General features: G+C 36.4%; 1 protein-coding gene across 2 annotated transcripts in view; it reads left to right on the top strand.

Annotated features, from left to right (window-relative positions):
• CDC73 (cell division cycle 73) overlaps window positions 1–24,440 on the top strand; it is a 131,348-nt gene that overhangs the window by 7,198 nt on the left and 99,710 nt on the right. For both annotated transcript variants that reach the window (XM_055235011.2, XM_063613733.1), the window contains exons 3-10: window positions 1,155–1,224; window positions 6,965–7,027; window positions 7,111–7,163; window positions 9,667–9,755; window positions 13,466–13,682; window positions 19,506–19,604; window positions 22,008–22,086; window positions 24,080–24,144. In XM_055235011.2, the coding sequence (XP_055090986.1) occupies window positions 1,155–1,224; window positions 6,965–7,027; window positions 7,111–7,163; window positions 9,667–9,755; window positions 13,466–13,682; window positions 19,506–19,604; window positions 22,008–22,086; window positions 24,080–24,144 (735 nt within the window). The remainder of the gene's footprint in view (window positions 1–1,154; window positions 1,225–6,964; window positions 7,028–7,110; window positions 7,164–9,666; window positions 9,756–13,465; window positions 13,683–19,505; window positions 19,605–22,007; window positions 22,087–24,079; window positions 24,145–24,440) is intronic.

Genomic DNA, 24,440 nt, shown 5'->3' with positions numbered 1-24,440 from the left:
TTTGTTTTTTGAGACAGTGTCTCACTCTGTCACCCAGGCTGGAGTACAGTGGCGCGATCTCAGCTTACTGCAACCTCTGCCGCCCAGGTTCAAGCGAGTCGCCTGCCTCAGCCTCCCAAGTAGCAGGGACTACAGGCGCCTGCCACCGCACCTGGCTAATTTTTGTAGTTTTAGTAGAGATGGGGTTTTACCATCTTGCTCAGGCTGGTCTTGAACTCCCGACCTTGTGATCCACCCGCCTCGACCTCCCAAAATACTGGGATTACAGGCGTGAGCCACTGCGCCCGGCCTAATTTTTGTATTTTTAGTAGAGATGGAGTTTGACTATGTTGGCCAGGCTGGTCTTGAACTCATGACCTGAAGTGATGTGCCCGCCTTGGCCTCCCACAGTGCTGGGATTACAGGTGTGGGCCACCATGCCTGGCCATTGCTTTATTTCTAATCATTATCTTCTGTATATCTTCCTGGAATTTCAAAAAGAAGTTTATTTATTTATTTATTTATTTAGAGACGGAATATCTCTATGTTGCCCAGGCCGGAGTGCAGTGGTGCAATCTCAGCCCACTGAAACCCCTGCCTCCGGGGTTCCAGTGATTCTCCTGCCTCAGTTTCCTGAGCAGCAGGGATTACAAGCATGCTCCACCACACCCAGCTAATTTTTGTCTTTTTAGTAGAAACGGGGTGTTGCCATGTTGGGCAGGCTGGTCTTTAACTCCTGACCTCAGGTGATCCACCCACTTCAGCCTCCCAAAGTGCTGGGATTATAGATGTGAGCCACCGTGCCCAGCCAAGAAAATTATTAAAAGTAACATATTTAATACATTTTCAGGATTTTTATTAGGTTCTTTTAGCCTAGTCATTTTGTACAAATGTGATTTAAAATATGTTCTATCAAGATATATTGGAATAAAATTCAGACATTACATGTTAATATTTATCAAGTTGTAAGAAAATTATTAAAAGTAACTAACATGTTTAATAAATTTTCAGGATTTTTATTAGGTTCTTTTAGCCTAGTCATTTTTTACAAATGTGATTTAAAATATATTTTTTCAAGATATGTTGGAATAAAATTCACAGATTACATGTTAATATTTATTAAGTTGTGTATCATTGTTATTCATTTCATATCTTATTTAACATTTTGGTTTTAGACTGAAAATATTCCTGTTGTTAGAAGACCTGATCGAAAAGATCTACTTGGATATCTCAATGGTGAAGCGTGTGAGTACTTTTTAAATTGTTCCCAGTCTTAAACAGACAGTGTTTCTTTTTTTCCCCTGTGAAATAATGATTAGTGGGAAGAGAATTTGTATTTCCACCAAAAAATTAACCTACCTTCATTTTTGTCCATGTGCTCACCTTTTTCTTATACAGTGGATGCACTGTCTTTGCCCTTAAGGCCAGTCACCCCTTCCTTGTGTGTGGATTCCATCTCCTTTCACGGTCTCAAAGACTTTGTCTTCTTAAATTTTTGTTTCTCTTACATGATCAGTTTTCTACTTTCTTCTGGATCATTCCCTTTTAGAATACCCACAATAAGATTTCATGTTTAAAAAATGTTTTTGATCCCACATTTCTGCTGTCTACTGCTTCATTTATCTCCTCCCTGATACTGTGAAATATTTTGCAAGAGTTCGTGTGGTATCATTGCTTCTTTTTTACCTTTGTTTCTTGAAGCCACTCTAGTCTGGCCTTCATCCTCACCATCCCACTAAAATCAGTCCTTGTAAGGTCAAAACTGATTTAAGGATTGCTACATCCTTTGGTCTCTCGTACCATACTTGACCTCTCAACAGCATTTGTTACTGTTGACTGCTCATTTTTGAAAGCCTTTCTTCATTTGGCATTTGGAACACCAGCCTCTTGGTTCTCTTTCTACTCATTGTTCACCTCTCAGTTTATTTTGGTTACTTCTGTACCTGACCTCTAATTCTTGAAGTTTCCAAGACTTGATCTTTTTTTTCTCTTTTCTTTTAACCTGTATTCTCTAGGTGATCTCTTTCAGTTTTATGCTTTAGATATCATATATATGCTGATAGAATTTCAAGTGTTTTTTTCAGCATTGATTTCTTCCAGGGCACCAGGTTTATAAATTTACTGTCAACATGTTTCCTTGAATGTTGAATAGGCATCTGAAATTTAACATTGAAAATGGAATGCCTGATTCCCTCTTTCCCTTCTGCCCTCACACAGAACAAAAACAAGTCTGGTCTTTCCTCAGTGTTCCCACTTTAATAAGGGGCAGTGGGACCCTATTCCTGCAGTTGCTTAGGCCAGAACTCTGGTGAAATCTTTGTCACATTTCACATCCATTCTATCAACAAATTGTTTTTTTCTCTCTTTAAAAGTATGACAACTTCTTACCATTCTACCTACCCTATTTCATCCTTCCTTTTTAGATTATTGTATAGCTTCCTCACAGGTCCCCACTCTTTATTTCCTATAGTGTAGTCTTAGCAATAGAGTGTCCTGCTTTTGAAAAAGTATATAAACTTGATTGTGTCACTCACCTGTGGCTTCCCATCACTCTTAGAATAAAACTCATACTTGTTACCCTGGCAGTGATCTTGCCTCTGCCTAAATCTCTGTGACGTCATCTTCTACCAGTCTTCCTTTGCTCATAACAGTCAGTCTTTTTGGTCTTTTAGCTATGCTAATCTTAGCACTTTTGCACTTTCTCTTTCTATCTTGAGTTCTCTTTCTCTACATTATCACATGGCTCACTTCCTTACTATTTCATTTAGATCCGTGCTCAAGTGTTTTTCCAAATGTTGTTCCATCAGAGAAGACTTCTCTGACCACTCTGTTGAAAATATAGTATTCCTTTCCTCCTCCTGTGGTTTTTATGTAGTGCCATCCTGATTTATTTTTCATGAAATCTCATACATTGATCTGAAATTATATATCTGTTTATGTACATAGTGTCTGTCTTTCCCATTAGAAGGTAAATCCTAAGGGGACAGACAGTCGTTTGTCTTGTTAAATACCCAGCATTTAGAATAGTGGTGCATGGTAGGTTCTTAACTGAATAAATGAATAATTATTAATTTATTCTTACAGAGTACAAGTACATTGATGTAATAGAACTATTGGGTCTTACTTTGCTGAGTGTGGCGTGTAGTACCTTTAAGTCATTAACAGCTGTCTTGTCATGCATGGCTTTAAGCAGTAAGATTGATTTCCACAGAGAATCTTGTGTATAATGGAAAGATCATCATTAGGAATGCTTTCTTCCTATGCTATCCTCATTCAATAAGGACTTATTACATGCTTATTCTTAAAAGGCATTATGCTGGGTGTTGTGCAAAATGCCAAATCCCTGTCTTAAACATGTAAACGTGTTTACTGTCATGCAAGGGAGACTGGATGCACAAAAGTTTAGAACCCAGCAGTATTAAAGAGGGAGTCTCAATTCTGTGAAGGAGATGGAGTTGGGGAGGATAGAAGAAACTTTTTTTTTTTTTCTTTCAGAGATAGGGTCTCACTACATTGTTCAGGCTGGTCTTGAACTCTTGGGCTCAAGCAGTCCTCCTCCCTTGGCCTCCCAAAGTGTTGGGATTGCAGGCATGAGCCACTGCGCCCAGCCATTTTTTTTTTTTTTTAATCAAAGCAAATTTGATTCTTTGGAGCAGTATTTCTCTAACTTTTTAAGTGATGAGAATCATATGGTTTGAAAATAGTGGTTTTTTTTGTTTTTGTTTTTGGCTTCAGAAGATATGATATAAGGTCTAAGATTCTCTATTCTTAAGCATTGCAGGTGAGCCTGATAAATAAGCTAGTTTTGGGGAAGCACTTTAGAGCAAGTGATTTTTCTTTTTAGAATCAAAAGTAGAGTTGCCCTTTATCCATCTATGTCATTTCCTGTAGTTTTTTTTTTTTTTTTTTTTTTGAGAAGGAATCTTGCTCTTTTGCCCCAGGCTGGAGTGCAGTGGTGCGATCTTGGCTCACTGCAAGCTCTGCCTCCCGGGTTCATGCCATTCTCCTGCCTCAGCCTCCTGAGTAGCTGGGACTACAGGCGCCCACCACCACGCCTGGCTAACTTTTTGTATTTTTAGTAGAGATGGGGTTTCACTGTGTTAGCCAGGATGGTCTCGATCTCCTGACCTTGTGATCCACCTGCCTCGGCCTCCAAAAGTGCTGGGATTACAGGCTTGAGCCACCGCGCCTGGCAGTTTTTATAGGACAGATTTAGTCACTGAGCGTATTGCTTTGCCACTTTTTAAAAACTGCTAATTTAATAGTTTAATGAAAAGGTTGAGCAAATATTAAGACTGTATTCTTAGGAAGACATAATAGCTAAAGATGTTGGTTCTTAATTTATACATTTAACATGGGCTCAGTAAGAATCTCTAGTTTTTCTTGAGGTAGGAATAGAACTAGACAAGGTGATTCTAAAGTTCATTGGCAAAAGTAAGCATCCTAAAAATTTGTAGAAGAGCATTGAGAAAAGGCTAGTCATTCTAGAGAACTTAAAACCCCAATAATTTGAAAAAACTAAATGACTAGATACACTAATAAAACAACTTTATCTGTTAGGTTAGAAATTTATATGTGAATTTAACATATGATTAAAGAGACATGTCAAGTCAGTGGGAGGAAGGTGGAATTATTCAGTTACAAGCTGATATAAGTAGTAAAGTTCTGTATTATAAAAAACAAAAGACATGACAAACTGGGAAAATATGTTAATATTTCAACTCATCACAGATAAAGGGCTAATCTCACTAGTATATGAAGGGTCCTGGAACTTTATGCATAAAAGACCAAACACTGTCTGGATTATGTCATAAAATTCATGGAAAAGGTGATAAAATCATGAAAAATGCTTAATATCATTTATAATAAGAGTCGCAAATTTAAACTATACAGAGATAGGATTTTTTTTTTTTTTTTTTTTTTTTACCTGATAGACAAAAATCTGTAAGTTTGATAATATGCTCTGGTGAAGCAATGAGAAAACAGATATTCTACTATATTGTTGGTTATAATGTTAATCAGTGCACCCCTACACCCCCATTGAAGAATTGGCAGCAGTCTAACATTACAAATTTAACATAGAAATCCTGTGTCTGGAACTTTATCCTAGAGGTATATTTTGTTTAGCTTTTTTTTTTTACCAGTTGTGAATAACTAAAAATTACATGTGTAGGGCGAATGCTAACTTTAAAAAAACTTGCCATTATATATAATATATATGTACATTTATATATTTATGAAAATTTGTGACTTTATATTAATATATTATTGTGCTGTTGTTCATAACGACAGAAGACTAAAATTGAACAGCTCATCAACAGGGACCTAGTTAAATAAATTGTAGTTGGGCCATACAGTACTCAGTAGCTATAATAAAATAGTTAAGGAGGGCCGGGCACAGTGGCTCACACCTGTAATCCCAGCACTTTGGGAGGCCGAGGTGGGCGGATCACAAGGCCAGGAGATCGAGACCATTCTGGCTAACACAGTGAAACTCCGTCTCTACTAAAAATACAAAAAAATTAGCCGGGTGTGGTGGCGTGTGCCTGTAGTCCCAGCTACTCAGGAGGCTGAGGCAGGAGAATGGCGTGAACCCAGGAGGTGGAGTTTGCAGTGAGCCAAGATCACGCCACTGCACTCCAGCCTGGGCGACAGAGCGAGACTCCTTCTCAAAAAAAAGTTAAGGAAATGATCTACTTACTGATATGGAGGGATATGGGAGATAAGTTGTTAGGTAAAAAAGAAAACAGGGTTCAGAACAGTATGTTTAGTATGCCACCTTTTGTATTAAAAAGGGTAAAAATAATTTTGTATTTCTCGTATCTACAGAAAGAAACTCTAGAAGGATATATAAGAGACTAGTTGGCTGCATAGGGTGGTGAGAACTAGGTGAATGGGGACAGGTATACCCCTTTTTCTTGAGCCATTCAAAAATTAAATAATTTAATTTTAAAAATAATTTAGTTTTTTACCAGTTGTGAATAACTAAAAATTGCATGTTTAGGGTGAATGCTAACTTAAAAAAAATCTTGTCCATATGTATGTGTGTGTGTGTGTGTGTGTGTGTGTGTATATATATGTTTATGTGTTTACTTATGTTTAGATATACCTTTTTAGGTGTCTGTGTTATGATATTATAGCATATACTTTGAAGCAACTAATTTCAGTCAGATCATCTCAGTAATTTGTAAGCTAAATTGTTAAAAAATAGTTTGTCCTCTTAGAGACTTTCTAGTATGGATTAATCATAGATTAATCTTTTAAATAAAATGTTTTTGCAGAGCTGCTTTAAAACCTGAGGATAATCATGAAAATGTACAATTCATTTAAAAATCAAGCTTAAATATCAATTAAAAGGTTGGTAAAGGGACCTGAAAGTTTTCATTAGTTGCCTAGTAAGTAAAAAATGCTGTTTGGGAAGATGGGGAAATAGAGTTATATTCTTATACTGATAATTTTATCAAGGACGATAGTTTGCTTTTCACTAGGCTACTAATCTTCAGTGTTCTGGAATGAGGATTGTGATATTGATCAAATTAAAACAATTGAAATGTTAAAAAAAAAAAAACTGAATTTTTTACCTAGAGAAAATCACCATATAGAAGTACATTAAAAACCTAAGGCCGGGCGCAGTGGCTCACGCTTGTAATCCCAGCACTCTGGGAGGCCGAGGTGGGCGGATCACGAGGTCAGGAGATCGAGACCACAGAGAAACCCCGTCTCTACTAAAAATACAAAAAATTAGCCGGGCATGGTGGCGGGCACCTGTAGTCCCAGCTACTCGGAGAGGCTGAGGCAGGAGAATGGCATGAACCCGGGAGGCGGAGCTTGCAGTGAGCCAAGATCACGCCACTGCACTCCAGCCTGGGCCACAGAGCGAGACTCCGTCTCCAAAAAAAAAAAAACCTAAAGCATTTCACTTGTAATAATACCCAATATATATGTTGAAATAGTAATCGTTACATGAATCTTTTTATATCTTCAGCAACATCGGCAAGTATAGACAGAAGTGCTCCCTTAGAAATAGGTCTTCAGCGATCTACTCAAGGTATGTCTTGTTGCATATTTATATTGAACTTTCAGAAGCCCATTCCAAAACTACACATTTATTTACTTCTCTTTCTTTTATAGTCAAACGAGCTGCAGATGAAGTTTTAGCAGAAGCAAAGAAACCACGAATTGAGGTAAAGGAACTGTATTTTAAACAATTTTATTTATATTGTTATTGAAATTTGGATTCTTTAGTAACAAGGATTCTTTGATTGCAATAACCTGAGGAGCTTTTTTTTCTTGGAAAAATTTTTGTGGTAGAAAGAACAATTGATAAGTAGCTCAAGCTATAGTTTTAGCTCTCTCATGTGCAAGCTGTGTGATGGACAAATCATTTTATTTTCTTTGCTTTTATATTGTTATGGATGAACATACTGGCTCAAGGGTCAGAATTCTTTTCGTTTGTTTTGTTTTCTTTTTTTTTTTTTTTGAGGCAGAATCTTTCTCTGTCACCCAGGCTGGAGTCCAGTGGTATGATCATAGCTTACTGTAGCCTCGACCTCCGGGGTTTGAGTGATCCTCCCACTTCATCCTCCCGAGTAGTTGGGACTGCAGGTGCCTGCCACCATGCCCGGCTAATTTTTGATTTTTTTTTTTTTTTTTAATAGAGACAGGGTTTTCCATGTTGGCCAGGCTGCAGAATACTTTCTTTATGAAAGGCCAGATAGTAAATATTTTAGGCCTTATGGGCCATATAGTTGATGTTGCAACTATTCTACTTTAATATTGTAGTGTGAAAGCACTCATAGACAATACATAAATGAACAGATGTGGCTATGTTTCTATAAAAAACTTCAGAAAACAGATGGCGGGCCAGAATTGGTCTTTGGGATGTAGTTTGCCTACCTTTGGAACAATGTGTTATGAGTGCTTGCTTTACTGCTCAGAGCTGTGAACATGAAGTACTTACTACTTTAATGTAGTCTTAATTAAGGATATTCTGAGAAATGGATCTGATATTTTTAAGAGATGGTGATAATTGATTCATTGTTATTGCTCTATGCTATGTGTTATTCTAAGTACTTTATATGTATTAACTCATGTAATCCTATTTGCTCATAGATGATATGCATAGTACTCCCAGAACTCGTTAAGTTGGTAGTACTGTGCATGTCATCTATGAGCGAATAGGCTCAGACAGAGTGAGTTCCTGAGGTTTGAAGAACCAGTTGGAACCTTGGCAGTCTGGTTTCTAGCCATTCCACTATAGTGGGTATAAATTTTGTGGCAGTAAAACTGAATATTTCCCCTTATATGAAAGGAGATTGTGACCTGTGGTAAACGATGTGTATGAATTTAGGGATGCCATTTATTTGATCTCAAATTCCTGGCCTCAAGCATTCTGCCCACCTCGGCCTCCCAAAGTGCTGGGATTACTGCCATGAGCCACTGCACCCAGCTCAAGGGATGCCATTTATTTGAAACAATCTGAACATCACAGTCTAATTATTTGAAAAAATTCAACATGGCAGAAGTCCTAGTTTCCTGGGATTCCAGTAACTTAAAAAATCAGCAGGAAATGGCATAATACATTTTTTTCCAAATCATTTGTAGGGTTGAAATGCATTACACAAACAGCTATGGTTTTCAACGTTGGTTTTCAGTTCAGTGTATGTCTTTCGAGGACCTATAAGGAACTGTGCTAGGAAAGAGAAACTGAGGGCAGAGTTTCTGATTTGATAAAAATCTAGGCTACAGTTATCTTTAAAATCAGTAGCTTCGTAAGGAATTTGAGTAATCTGGGCTATCTCTGTATTGCAAATGGAAAAAGTTGGATGCATTTGCCAAAATATTTTTGCATTTATTTCAGCTGGTTTATTCATTTTAAGATTTTTACATGGTAGATTAATAATAGGACATGAGTTGGAGCCCAACACCTTTTTGGATCTCTAGAGTATGCTGATGCTTTTTATACAGTTTTGAATTCCATTAGTCATGGTCATTGACTCTGGTCCTCAGTTTTGTTATTTGTTGAATATGGACATTAAACTGGATCAGAGTTACCAGATTTTGTTTTGTTTTTAGCCAACTGCTTTTCAGAGTAAATTTTACTTGACATCTTAATATGTGAATTAGATAAAAGCTGAGCTACCAGGGTTGAATTTCAGACAAGATCTTGAAGTGGCCCATGAGGCATTTAGTTGGAAGCTTCTAATGTTCTAAGGACCATTCTTTGAAAACCTGTAAGGTTTTCCTTAGAGCATTTTGATTAGTGCTAATGGATTCAGGACCTGTAGCAACAGATGAAAAAAAAATGGAGATACCAAAATGAAATTGTTGACTCTGGTGAAGGCTTGTCATAACATTTGGTTATTAACTTTCTCAAAAAGATGAATTTATTTGTTGTGTCTTTCTGAAGAAAGTCAACTATGATATGGGAAGAGCACTTAATCATAAAGAAAAAAGTGGCTAAGCAAGTTTTTCCTAAGCTTTTAGATGATTCCAGTCTTAAGATTCAACATATATTTATTGTTATTATCTTTATGTAGCTAAAAGTAGTCTTGAAGTTGGCCTAAAGATACTGATACCTAGAATTGTAGAGGTAAGAAATTTGGTAAGGGAAAGTTACATGTAGTGTTTTTTCTTCCTAAAAGTTAAATAAAAATTTAAAATGCATTAACCAGTGGTTATTTCCAGGATGAAGAGTGTGTGCGCCTTGATAAAGAGAGATTGGCTGCCCGTTTGGAGGGTCACAAAGAAGGGATTGTACAGACTGAACAGATTAGGTAAGAATTTTTCTAAGTAGAAAGTAGGTAGTTTAGATATATGTAAAGGTATAAGGAAAAGGAATATTAAAATGCTCTCCACATTCACATTTACCTCTTGGATTCATTTTATGCCTCTGTGCTCTTAAGTTCATAAGAATATGTGTGGGGATTGGAAGTCATTGTGTTTATCATGCTTTTTGAAAAGTCTTCTTGATTCTATTACCATGTTGGTCTTTCTTTTTAAAAATTACTTTATAAGCTGAGAAATTCATTTTATGTTACCTCTTCTTGATTACGTACACCAGAGGTCAGCAAGCTTTTTCTGGTAAGTGTCACATATTAAATATTTTTAGCTTTGAAGGTAATAGGGTCTCTTGAAACTATTGAACTTTTGTGGTGTGGGGAAAGCAGCCATAGACAATACATGAATGGATGGGCATAGTTTCTTCACTTTTTAAAAATGTTTTCGTTTTTCTGGATTCCAGCTACTCAAACTCTACTTGAATTTGTTTGACAGCTCACTTAACATTCTTTCTTTTTTTGGATTCTTTTCTGTCTGTTTATATTCTTTTTTGAATTATTTTTGGATAGTTTCTGTTGTATTGAACTTTAATTTTTTTTTTTTTTTGAAGACGGATTTTCGCTTTTTCGCCCAGGCTAGAGTGCAGTGGTGCGATCTTGGCTCACTGCAACCTCTGTCTTCTGGTTTCAAGCGATTCTCCTGCCTCAGCTTCCTGAGTAGCTGGGATTACAGGCGCCTGCCACCACGCCCGGCTAATTTTTCTATTTTTGGTAGAGGTGATGTTTTCACCATGTTGGCCAGGCTGGTCTCAAACTCCTGAACTCATGATCTGCCTGCCTTGGCCTCCCAAAGTGCTGGGTTTACAGGCATGAGCCACCGTGCCTGGCTGAACTTTAATATTTTTTTCTTTGACAGTTCACTTACATTCTTCTCTTTTTTTGAATTCACTTTCTATCTGTTAAATTCTTTTTTGAGTCCTTTTTGGATAGTTTCTGTTGTGTTTTCAACTTTACTTAATTTTTTTTTATGTAATTCCATGCATGTTTAGTCTCCAACATTGTAGTTTTCGTCTGAAGTTTGTTTTGCTCTTTTTTTTTTTTTTTGAGACAGAGTTTCGCTCTTGTGACCCAGGCTGGAGTGCAATGGCGTGATCTCGGCTCACTGCAACCTCCGCCTCCTGGGTTCAAGTGATTCTCCTGCCTCAGCCTCCCAAGTAGCTGGGATTACAGGTGCATGTCACCACTCCCGCCTAATTTTTGCATGTTTTGCTCATTTTTAAAAAGCATACCTACTTCATCTTTTCATTTAGCTTGTTGAAATGTAGAACATAGTTCTTGTAATTATTTTCATGCCTTGAGGTTGATATTTCTCCTCGTTCTGCTTTATTACATGTCTGCTTTATTACATTTTCCTGCTTTATTACATTTTCCTGCTTCATTACATTTTCCTGCTTTATTACATGTCATGTGATCTTTGATTGCACACCAAACATTGTATATACTTTTTACCTTGTTGAGTGCTAGATATTGTTACATTTCCACATATCATCTTTAGCTTTTTTTTTTTGGGACACAGTTAAATCCCTTGGAAACAGTTTGTTACTTTTGGGTCTTGATTTTAATTTGTCTGAACATTGGTCAGCTAGGGTAATTATTCCCCACCCACTGAGGCAAGACCATTCTGAGTACCTAATACCTCATGAACATGAGGTTTCATTCTGGCTAGTGGAACAGGCACTATTCTTCACTTCGTGTGACCACTAGGCATTATTCTGTCTAATCCACTTGGGTGGTTCTTTATTCAACCTTAGATAGTTTCTTCATATTTGTGCTAGTCAGAATTCTGCTGGGGTACATGAGGGGAATCTTGTGTGCAGTTCTCAGGTGTTCTGACGTATGAATTCTAATCACCTTGGTCTTGCTGTAATCTCAGCTCCATTTCTTCTTATCAGAGAATCTGCTCAGTTCTACATGGGTTCTCCTCCCAAGGCCATGTCTTGGAAACTTACCAGGCAATAAGCTGAGGCAGTCACAGGGCTTACCTTGTTTGTTTCTCATTTGTTAGGGAATTACTGTCCTTCATTGCTTGATAATCTGGCATCTAGTAAACCATTGTTTTATGTATTTCGACTGGTTATTTAAAGGCTGGAGGGTTAGTCTAGTCTCTGGTACTTCATCTTGGCTGTAAGTAAAAATTCTATGTTTCAAAGTCCATTGGAGGCTTGATTATAGTTTGGAGAAGTACAGTAGTCCCCCATCCACCCTCTGGGGATATGTTCCAAGACCTCCAGTGGATGCCTGAAACCTCGGATAGTCCTGAACTCTAGCCAAGGAGTGCCAAGGTCACCTTGTCATTTAAGGGAAGCACTTTGGCAGTGGCATATGCGAATTGCTAGCATCACTACTCTTGTGTTTTGGGGCCATTATTAGGTAAAATAAGGGCTACTTGAACATAAGTACTTTGATGCTGCCATAGTCGATCTGATAACCAAGATGGCTATTAAGTGATTAACGGGCAGTGTATACAGTATGGATACATTGGACAAAGGGATCATTCGTGTCCGGATATCCCAGGCAGGTGTCCCAGGCAGGACAGTACAAGATTTCAACAGGCTACTCAGCATGGCACATAATTTAAAATTTACAAATTATTTATTTCTGGAATTTTCCATTTAATATTTTGGACTGTGGTTGATAGCGGGTAACTGAAGCTGTGGAAAGCCAAACAGAGGAGTACTGTATATGAATTTGGCTTAAGGTATGCTGATGTGCTTTAGATTTTAAGGGAAATTTGCACAGTATTACACAAAATGCATCAAATGCCAGATGCATATGAGCACTATTATAAAGTACCTTCATACCTAATCTAAAATTTGATACTGTATAATACTACTGTATTTAAACCTGCAGGAATTTTTGTCCTTTTTCTAGATTTTGTGTGAACATATTTTGAGATTTTCATCTTGTGACTAAAGTAATATTTTTGTCTACTGTTATTAAGGTACCCAAACACTTTTTAATTCTTTTTCTCATTTTACATGATAAAAGACACTTTGCATAAGATTACCATTTTATGACATGTATACTTTCAGTGTTAAGTCTTTTTTTACATTTCTGCATAGTCTGTTTCTACTATTTTGCCTATTTGAAAATCAAGGAAAGGGAAGAAAAAGAAAACTGTATAAAATATGGTTTTATCTTCGAGAGATTAAAGGAATATGTTTTTGTGGCATATAAAAGCCTGTCACTTAAATTATGTTCTGCACTATGGCATACAAGTTTGAAACCTTGAAATAAATTTCAAGGAAAACCTAGGCTTTAAACTTTCTGTAGGATGAATTTTTTACCGCCTTCCAAAGTGGCCTCTGTGTGTGTGTGTAATTTCCATAGATACAGAAAATATAAAGAAAAGCACCTATATCAATGAGTCCTGCTTTTTTGCGGGGAAGAGATGAAAAACCATGAAGAATTTTGTTGCAGTGATACTTCTAAGAAATTACTAATTTGCTCTTAGGTAATATCTCGACATGAATTCTTTATAAAAATTTTATATAATGGCAGAATAGCAAGTCAGTCTTACAGATAAGAAAACCTTAATTATTGCCATTTAAGTGTTTTTACCAGAAATTTATAAATGTAACAAAATATATTTGTGATACACTCCAGGAATGCTTGCTGTGAAAGTTTAAAAAAGAAATTGCTTTTAGGTCTTTGTCTGAAGCTATGTCAGTGGAAAAAATTGCTGCAATCAAAGCCAAAATTATGGCTAAGAAAAGATCTACTATCAAGACTGATCTAGATGATGACATAACTGCCCTTAAACAGAGAAGTTTTGTGGATGCTGAGGTAGATGTGACCCGAGATATTGTCAGCAGAGAGAGAGTATGGAGGACACGAACAACTATCTTACAAAGCACAGGAAAGGTAATTAAAATATTTTACTCATTCGTTGGAGTGAGAGAGAGAGAGAGAGTGTGTGTTTAGTCTGTGGTTATAGAATTGGTTAAAATTTGCTTTTAGGTGGAAGTTTCAAGTTTTATTTCTTGAATAAGAAATAAAAGTTTTATTTCTTGAATAAGAAATAAAAGTTTTATTTCTTGCGTAGATTCCAGATGGCCATTTTTACCATTCCATTCTTGAATATGGTTGTTATACATCAGAGATGCTGATGAAAAAGTAGGAATCAAAATGCAAGCTCCTTCACAAATCATTTGCAAATCAAAGAATGGCCCAGTTTTCCTGTTGAGTCATTTTTGCTTAAACCTAATAAACGGAATAATATTGATGGCAAGTTCTCTGGTTATTAATGCCATCATTATTTTTTTTCTCACATGGTAGATAACTTACGGAAATCTGTAGCAAACATTTATTGAGTATATTCTGTTGTATGGGTATAGCAGTTTTTTCATTAGCTCCCTATTAATGGAAATTGTTTTATTTTGTTTTTGCTCCAAAGATTGTGCAGTTTTTCTCCCTTTCTCTGGCTTGCCTTTCTTCTCTCTGCCTCCCTCCTCCTTCCTCTCTTTCTCCTCCCATTTCCCTCTCTTCCTCCTTCCCTCACTTCCTTTCCACTATTATGAATAATGCATTAGAAAACATTGTTGTGCATGTACCTTTGTGTGTTTATGTGTGTATAGCCAAAGGATTAATTCTTGGAAACAAATTGCTGGTTAAAGGAGATATGCACTTTATATTTTGAAAGATAAAAATCTGAAATACTGAATGTCCAGTATTTTCATGGATCTCCAAAAAGAGGATGCATTTATCCTGATTTATGTACTTTCATTTGTCTTTTCCTCTTCAGTGCCTCAGTTTTCTCTTAAATGTTTTCTCTACTGATGCACAGTTGTTAATAATGATGATCTAGTAAGAATGTTGAAGTGTGCAAAGTTACTCGTGAAACTGAAATTTAACATTGTTTTAGGCAAATTGGTTTTGATTGTAGAATTTTAGGATTTTAGTCTTAAATTTACATTGCTATTTTAGTAGGAATAAAGCTATGAAGAGTATATGAGGAAAAGAATCATTTCTTTTTCTTTTGTACTTTGACTTGTTTTACAAAGTACCTAAGGTTGAGATTAAGAACCATTCTCCAGAGCTTAGAATTATAGAGAAATCTGAGGATGTGAGTAAACTTCCATTTTTGCTATTTACAATAAAATGATTTGTTGATACTGATTTTCAATGTCTAGCATGGCTAATACTTGAGAAATATTGTGACTTATGTTGATCCACCAGTGTTCATTAAAATAAAAAAATCTCAAACTCATAGTAGAAGAATAAAAATAGGTGATATACCCTATCTAACTTTTAGACCAAACATTACTTTTTCAAGTAACTGAGATGAACAGTTTTCTTTGAGCTCTAGGTGGCAGGATTGTACCATCATTTCTAAACTTACTGATTTAATATTGTTGGTACCACTATATCTTTAAAAAAAAAAGTTAAAAGAATTGTTTTGTAGCTAGGCTTGCCTAAATGAGTATTATTAGTATTAAAAAAATGAAAAATACTTTGATAGTCTTTCTGTGTATTATTTTTATCTGGTAAACTCTAAAAATACTCTTAGGCAGATGAGAATAAAAAAATACCATTAGGTACTTAAAGCCCTGTGGGTTTTAGATAGACCTTCATTATTATTAGTTATCAGGGCTTTCTTATTTTTTGAGTTTCAGGAACAAAAGTCAGGTTCAAGATTCATGAGAGGCTGGGTGCGGTGGCTCACGCCTGTAATCCCAGCACTTTGGGAAGTCGAGACGGGTGGACCAGTTGAGGTCAGGAGTTCGATTCCAGCCTGGCCAACATGGTGAAACCCTGTCTCTACTAAAAATACAAAAATTAGCTGGGCACGGTGGCATGCGCTTGTAATCACAGCTACCCGGGAGGCAGAGCGAGGAGAATTGCTTGAACCTGGGAGGTGGAGGTTGTTGTGAGCTGAGATTGTGCCATTGCACTCTAGCCTGGGTGACAGAGTGAGACTCTGTCTCACCAAAAAAAAAAAAAGATTTCATGAGAAGTATAAATATGTTATTATTTTTGCAAGGACCCCAAATAAAGCAACTTGATTTTATAATGCCATTTAGAAAACACACTTTAAACTTACATAAATTAGGTGAAAGGTTTATACGATCTGAAGAGAAACATGTATAAACTTATATAAATTAGTATATGCTCATCACTGAAAAACTAATAAAAGGAGATCACTAGAAGGAAGATGTTAATCACTTGTAATTCTACTGCATAGTAGATTGATGATAATATTGATTAATTCTTCTTTATTTTTAAAGTAGTGAGATTTGCTTTTCATATATTTTCAACTACCTTTTATAATAAGACTGAGATTTTATGTGCATTTTTCATTGTATTGACCTTTGCAGTGATGGTGCAAAATCAATGGTTGATAAAACTGCTGGTCATGGTGTGAATCAAGGCAATGGCACTTAACTTTACTGGTAGCCATTGTGTTCTTTACTCACTAATGTCCTTGATGATGTTTTTAAAATTTATGAATTTTGTTAAATCTTGACCCTCAAGTGTGTCTTTTTAATATTTTGTGTGATGAAATTGGAATGTAGAAAGCACTTCTGCAAACATGACGGTTATTCTCATCAAGAGACTTGTGCCATTGTATGAAGTATGAACTGAATCAACATTTTTTTATTTAAGTAACTGTTATTCAGACTTGGTTATTTGGCAGACTTTTTTTTTTTAATGAAGGAAATAAATTTGTTCCTCAAGGAAAGCAGCTGATAGTATTTGTTGCCAATGATAAAATGAGAGCTTTCGTGAGAATATTAGAATTTTGGGAAGTTTCTTTATGCTGCTGTCACCATAACACTTTTCTAATTCTTTTTCCACCCATAAGTAAAGAAGCAACTTTCTAATTCTTGAAGTGTTCTAGTTAAGTCTTTTACAAATAATATTAACAAGTATAATTTGTTGATACTGTATAATTAACCAGGTTAATATTTGGAAAATGTGCATAATTCAGTGATTGATATTTTCCAGATGACCAGTGAATGCTGTCACAAATCATGCATGGGTAGAAAGTTCATTTAAAGTGCAAGAGACTGATGGATTTTAAAGTACCTATGCAAAAAGTTTATGGATGTGATTTCCATGTTGCATTAACCTTTAAGAACCATTTATTGCATTTTGGTATGATATCAAAGAATACTATCCACAGTTACCTGAAAAACTACTAGAATATTCTTCACTTTTCCTACTGTTTGTGTGAGGATAGATTTTCTCTATATTCTTTGGCCAAATAAGAGAGCCACATTTATGACCAAATAAGAAAGCACAATAAATGTTGAATGTAGAAGCTGATGTGAGAATACAGCTGTCTTCTATTAAGCCAGAGATTAAGGAAATTTGCAAAAATTTAAAACCTGCCACTATTTCTTGTCATTACTTTTATGCATTTTGAAAAATGATTTTTCATGAAATATGCTGTTATGTTTACATGAAATCGTTTTCTTATTTTTAAAAGAATTATATTTAAATTTTTTTCAGTTTTAATCTTTAATTCAATAGATACTGTAGTTCACACAAACTTAAAGCTCTTTGGGGTGCTCAGTAATTTGTAAGAGTGCAAAGGGGTCCTGAGACTTATATTTGCTGCTCCAGAGAATTATAGGAACTAGTTAGCACTGCAACTGGTGTAGTGATAATAGTTATGTTTCAAGCAGCCTCTCATTTTATATACATATTTATTTGTATAGTATTTATTTAACATCTACAAACTAGGCAAGTGCTAAACACTGACCGGCGGTGCATTGGTCCTAGCTCTCACAGAAGTTACACTCTTAGCAGAAGTCAATATTAAATAAGCGTTAATTATTACGTACATTGCAGGGCAGACACCCAGCAAGGGCAGTTAACTTAGTTGAGAGTAAAGAGTAGTGATACCTAAAGAATAAAAACTAGTGAGGGAGGTGAAAGGGGTAAGGTGGGAAGAGTGGTCCAAGCCAAGGAAAGAGAATGCTTTGTTTAAAGAAGAGAAATTATGTTGTATTTGAGGTCCATGAGGGCAGCGACCATGTCTTTTTTGATCATCATTGTACCCAAGTGCCAAGCAAGGTGTTTGGCTTAGAGTAGATTCTTACTACATATTCCTTGAAATGTTAAGTGATTGATAGGCAGCATAGGAAGAGCCCCAAAGGAACTGTCAGACATTAGGGGTAAAACCAAGAGAGAATAGCATCTCAGAGGCCAAGTGTCTTTGTCTGTTTTCTGCTGCTGTGGATATCACAGACTGGGTAATTTATGAAGACAAGAAATTTATTTCTCACATTTCTGTAGGCTGAGAAATCCAAGAGCATAGCAGTGGCATCTGGTGAGGGTCATGTCATGGCAGAAGGCAGAAGCAAGCAAGCAAGCAAATGAGACACAGAGAGAAATGGGGCCAAACTTACTCTTTCGGGAATCCGAGTCTACTTTTGCAATAACAACATTAATCCATTCGTAAGGGTGGAGCCCTATGACCTACCTAATCATCTCCTAAAGGCTCCACCTCCTAATACTATTAGAATGGAATAAAATTTCAACATGGGTTTTAGAGGAGACATTCAATCCATAGCATGAAGGAAGAATATTTCGTGAAGGGAAGAGTCGTCAGATTAGTTAGCTGTGTTGACTTTTGATCAGCATGTAATTGCATCGTAAGTTGAAGAGTGTTTGTACTTGTACTTTCCAACTTACACATCTTTGAAAAGTGTACATTGACTTCTAATATCTCAAAACTCATGTTACATGTAGCAATCTGAAATTAGCACTGGAGTTTAACAGGAGGATGTAGTAGTTGATTTTTTTTTTTTCTGAACTAGAAGCCTCTTTAGACAAATATATTTTTATTTAGATTTTTTTTTTTTTTTTTTTTTTTTTGAGAGACGGATTCTTGCTCTGTTGCCCAGGGTGGAGTGCAGTGGCACTATCACGGCTCACTGCAAGCTCCACCTGCTGGATTCATGCCATTCTCCTGCCTCAGCCTCCTGAGTAGCTGAGACTATAGGTGCCCAACACCACGCCTGGCTAATTTTTTGTAGTTTTGGTAGAGACAGGATTTCACCGTGTTAGCCAGAATGGCCTCTATCTCCTGACCTTATGATCCACCTGCCTCTGCCTCCCAAAGTGCTGGGATTACAGGCATGAGCCACCATGCCCGGCCTCATTTAGATTTTAACTTGCTTTCTGGTTATATATTTGAACAGATGCAGAATATGAATACATTTGTAGCAGTTTGTTTTTTTTTTTTTCTTTTTGAGATGGAGTCTTGCTCTGTCACCTAGGCTGGAGTGCAGTGGCGTGATCTTGGCTCACTGCGAACTCCGCCTCCCGGGTTCACGCCATTCTTCTGCCTCAGCCTTCCGAGTAGCTGGGACTACAGGCACCCGCCACCGCGCCTGAGCAGTTTTTTGTGTTTTTAGTAGAGACGGGGTTTCACCATTTTAGCCAGGGTGGTCTCCATCTCCTGACCTCGTGATCTGCCCGCCTCGGCCTCCCGAATTTAGCAGTTTAAGTAAAATGAAAATGATGAAATGAATACCATGGGATTTACAATAATCAGTCTCTGGATCAATATCTCAGTAGTGGTTGGTTTTTACATATGTGTATAATGATGATACCTTACGACATATATAGTAGGGAAGAATTGATAGTAAGATAACTTAGTCTTAAATTATTTATCAACTAAATTTACTATTGTATATTTAAAGTGGGCTTAATTAAAATCCATTTATATTTTAGAATTTTTCCAAGAACATTTTTGCAATTCTTCAATCTGTAAAAGCCAGAGAAGAAGGGCGTGCACCTGAACAGCGACCTGCCCCAAATGCAGCACCTGTGGTAAGAATTAGCTTTACTGCTTTACAGTAATTTTAATGAAGTTGCCACTTATATTGCAGTGTAGTAACGTTGAAGACATCTTCACATTTTAAAATCAGTGGATTCTAAACCTTTTGCTGCCTCAGAATATCTGAAAGATGTGAAAGCCCTCCCCAACATTAAAAGTTACTTACTTCAGCAGTAATTCTTAACTGGAGCAGTAATTCTTAATATACCTGGGTCAGAGTCTGAAAAAGGTTAATTAGGGAAAGCCCTCTATTTATTTTAGATAAACTGTGGCTGGCCTACTCATTGTTGCTTGGGACAATCGCTAACCATTGCTAATAACATAAATCCCTGTTACCTCCCAGTTTGGGGTTCTTTTTGACATTGTATCTATTACATCTTGGTGAATGTATTTCTCTTGATCACCAGTCATGCTGTCCTTTAATTGTGACTCCATTTCAGCTGCTCTGAGAGTTGACTGCCTTCTCTTTGAAGTGCCACTTAAGACCCTCCCAAAGTAAATTTCATGTATGACAATATAGCCTGTATTTAAATTCAAACATACTCTAATTTTGTTGAAAATCATTCCAGCTATTTTCATATAATTCAACAAAGGAATAAAACATGCAAATGAAATTATTTCTATTTTCTGCAATAGAAAATAGATTCTATAAATAGAAAATTTATAAAAAAAATTTTTTTTTTTTTTGAGACAGTCTCACTCTGTTGCCCAGGCTGGAGTCAGTGGCATGATCTTGGCTCACTGCAACCTCCGCCTCCTGGGTTCAAGCGATTCTTCTGCCTCAGCCTCCCGAGTAGCTGGAATTACAGGCGCATGCCACCACGCCCGGCTAATTTTTGTATTTTTAGTAGAGATGGGGTTTCGTCCTGTTGGCCAGGCCGGTCTTGAACTTCTGACCTCAGGTGATCTGCCCACCTGGGCCTCCCAGAAAATCTTCTATATTTTTAAAACTGTGTCAAGTTTTAAAAGGCACATTGAAATGTATTAGAGTACTAATACAGCCTTTGCAGCTACTTTGTAGTAGTTTTATTTGCTCATGAAATTGTTGGAATTTAACTTTTAAAGATGGTAGACTTTTGTTGATAATTAGATAAGTACTTTTAGTTGACTCTCCATCAGGTACTTAAGTGCCTTCTATTAGGCAGTCTGCTGATGATCTTGAGATACAATAATGAGAAAGATTGTAGTCCCTACTTTCTTTGAGCTTATAGTCTAGTACAGCAGTCCCCAACCTTTTTGGCACCAGGGACCAGTTTCGTGGAAGACAGTTTTTTTCATGGACCAGGGGGAGGTTTTTGGAATGAAACTGTTCCACCTCAGATCATCAGGGTTTAGTTAGATTCTCATACTTCAATGTAACCTAGATCTCTCAGGAGTTCCCTACTTATTAGATGTTTTTTTTTAAAAAAAAAAAAAAGGTAGTGGAGTAAGAGCTATGATGGCAAAGCACAAGGTACTTAGAATTATGAATTGGTTGACATTTTGAATAGCTGTTGATAGGAAACATGTCAAACCTTAAAACAGTTCTACCATTTGTGACTGAATGTTCTTTCTGTATGTTTATATAATCGTTAGAATACTTGAAGGTTTTAATGTTTGGCATTTGACTATATAAGTATATGCCTAGTGTGAAGTAAGCATATACTTATTCTTGATAGGTATTGATAAGTATATTGTATTTGGCATAATATTTGATACAGAATCCTATTATAATAAAATGAAAAGTATTTCAGTCTTCATGAATTTTTCAAGTAGCTTTGGGAATATTCTTAAATATGTGTTTTTAGTTTGTTAAACATTGTGAGTTTTGATAAAGTATTTGTGATTAAATAATGCATCAGTAGACTGACAGCCTTTTCTAATTATTTTTAAAAAATACCTCTTCAGTCTTACTCTGTTTATAATGGATTAATCATCATGGCTTTCATGTTTATTTACGGATTAATAATTTGGTGGATAATTCAGCTAAAAATCTGTAAAACTAAACTCAATATACTTTGAATTTAAGGGTTTTTTTGTTTTGTTAAAACAAGCATAATTGGAGGGAAGGGTGTTATGTCGTAAAGGTACTTTAGCCAGGTATGGTGGTGGCTCATGTGTGTAATCCTAACACTTTGGGAGACTGAGGTTGATCACCTGAGGCTGGGATTCAAAACCAGCTTGAGCAGCATGGTGAAACTTTGTCTCTATAAAAAAATTAAAAAAAAAAAATTAGCTGAGTGTGGTGGTGCATGCCTGTGGTCCCAGCTACTTGGAAGGCTGAGGTGGGAGGATCACCTGGGCCCAGGAGGTCTTGGCTGCAGTGAGCCATGGTCACGCTACTGCACTCTAGCACATTAAATAAGTGACATTTAAAAATATTAACAAGTAACTCATAATTAATTTTTTTTTTATAGGATCCCACTTTGCGCACCAAACAGCCTATCCCAGCTGCCTATAACAGATACGATCAGGAAAGATTCAAAGGAAAAGAAGGTAAGTTGCTTAATTCTTATCTTCCCCTTAGTGTGGTTGTGTTGAACTTGAGAGGCCGTATGGCTTGATGTTTAAGGGTAAGGGTTGGCAAAGTAATGTCTACAGACCAGATCTTACCCACTGCAGTTTTTCTTAAATAACATTTTGTTGGGACACAGCCACACTCATTCATTTATGTATTTTATATATGGCTGCTTTGGCTTTGTGACATCAGTATTGAGTTGTTTCAGTAGAGACTGTGTAGCCTACAAAGCCTAAAAATATTATCTGGCCCTTTACAGAAAAAAAGTTGGCCAACCCCTGGTTAATAGCATGGATTCTGGATCCAGATAGCTTATGTCGTAGTAACTTTTTGTGTGAATTTTAATGTTACTTTAACTGCATTCTGCCTTAGTTTTCTCCTGCGTGTAATTAAAATGTTGTTATAGTGCCTGTCTCTTATCGTTATTGTGAGTATTGGACTGGTTAATAAATATTAAGTTCCCAGAATAGTATCTGATATGTAAGTAAATTATCTATAAATGTTTGCTGTTATTCATACTGCTTTTGTTTTTATATAATTTAAAGTAGAGATTCTATATGTTAAGTCATGTTTCCCAAGTTATAAATGTGTATGTACATTGAGAACTTGGAAACAGATTTAGAGCAATGATGGGAGGACTTACTTTGTGATAGTCTACATGGCATTCTGGCTAATGCAATAACGAACCATTTCTGCAGCTGTGAGGTGAGACTAATGTCAGTGTAACTTCCTCTTGAGATCTTCATTCATCATGACTTGAATCATGAAAATATTAGGTAGAAGCAACTGGAAGTTAATGATATTTTTAAGCATAATCTGCAATCTTCATTTAAGTTTTTTTTAAATGATATGTTGCCTTGATGCAATGAATTTTGTGTGCTGACTTCATTCAGTTGTTAAAGGCATGCACTGGGTATGTGCCATAGAAAGACTACGTCCATTCTTTCGTTACAATATTCAGTGTTTTTCTTGGGGAATGAATTATATAAAGCAGAGGTTGGTAAATTACAGCCCCCAAACTAAATATAACCCTCCATGGGCCAAATTGGGTTGCCCCTAATTGATCACATATATTGTTTGTTCTGCTTTTGCACTAAAATACAGAATTGGGCAGTTGTGACAGATTTTAAGGCTTGCAACGTGTTAAAATATTTGCCTTTACAGAAAGGCATATTGGGATTCTGTCCTGGCAGTCCAATCATTATTTACAACATTGCTTTCTATAAAATACGTAATATGGTTGATTGCTGTGGCTCACACCTGTAATTCCAGCACTTTTGGAGGTGGAGGCAGGAGGATTGCTTGAGTTCAGTACTTTGTGACCAGCCTGAGCAACGTGGCAAGACCCCATCTCTACTAAAAATACAAAAAAATACCTGGGTGTGGTGTTGCATGCCAGTGGTCCTAGCTACTCGGGAGGCTGAGGTGGGAGGATTGCTTGAACCTGGGGAGGGGGGATGGGAGAAGAGGTTGCAGTGAACTGAGATTGTGCCACTGTACTCCAGCCTAGGTGACAGAGTGAGATCCTGTCTCAAAAGAAAAAATACATATATATGTATGTATGTAAAAATAAGTATATGCCTTATGACTGAAACTTTGGAACACTACTTTTTATAACTGGGTTTTTTCATGGTATTAGCTGCTTTTAGTGGTACTATCATTGAGTATTAGTAGTAAGTAATTTGGGGTTATAAAGTATTCAATCTAATTTTTGAACATAATTGCAGAGAGAGTCTTAACCAGCTTCTACACAATAGGCTTGCTGGTCTGTATTTAATATATTAATATTTTTTAACCTAGAGTCCTTTTTAAAGTTTTTATCTTCACAAGTATGTCATTTTACATAGTAGATTCAAGGCTTTGTATATTATTGAACCATCACATTCAATGTAGATTATTACTTTAGATTTGTTATAGGTCATAAGATACATGATCTATAAAATCTTAACAATAAGCCTCTTTTTTTCATAGAAACGGAAGGCTTCAAAATTGACACTATGGGAACCTACCATGGTATGACACTGAAATCTGTAACGGTAAGTTAATTTGGCTGTAGATGTTCTTTTGTTCCAGGGATTTTATGTGAGTAGCACATGTTGAAGAAAATCTTTATTCTCTCATACTTTTTATTTCAAACATTTTTATTTATTGATCACTTGTGCTGATTGATCTGTGTGGTATATTATTTGATTCATGGGTATCCTGTTTCATTTTTCTTTTCCTTCAAACTAAGTTGAATATATGTAAATAAAAGCTGATTTGATTAACTTGCAAGTAGGGCAATGCCACCTGATCGGTATTTAAAGCCTTTAAGTTATGAGGTCAGTTTGGG

Source organism: Symphalangus syndactylus, chromosome 19 (assembly GCF_028878055.3).
Source record: "Symphalangus syndactylus isolate Jambi chromosome 19, NHGRI_mSymSyn1-v2.1_pri, whole genome shotgun sequence".
NCBI lineage: Eukaryota > Metazoa > Chordata > Mammalia > Primates > Hylobatidae > Symphalangus > Symphalangus syndactylus.
The sequence above is the reverse complement of the archived record's forward strand: the minus strand, read 5'-3'. Positions and strand labels throughout refer to the sequence as shown.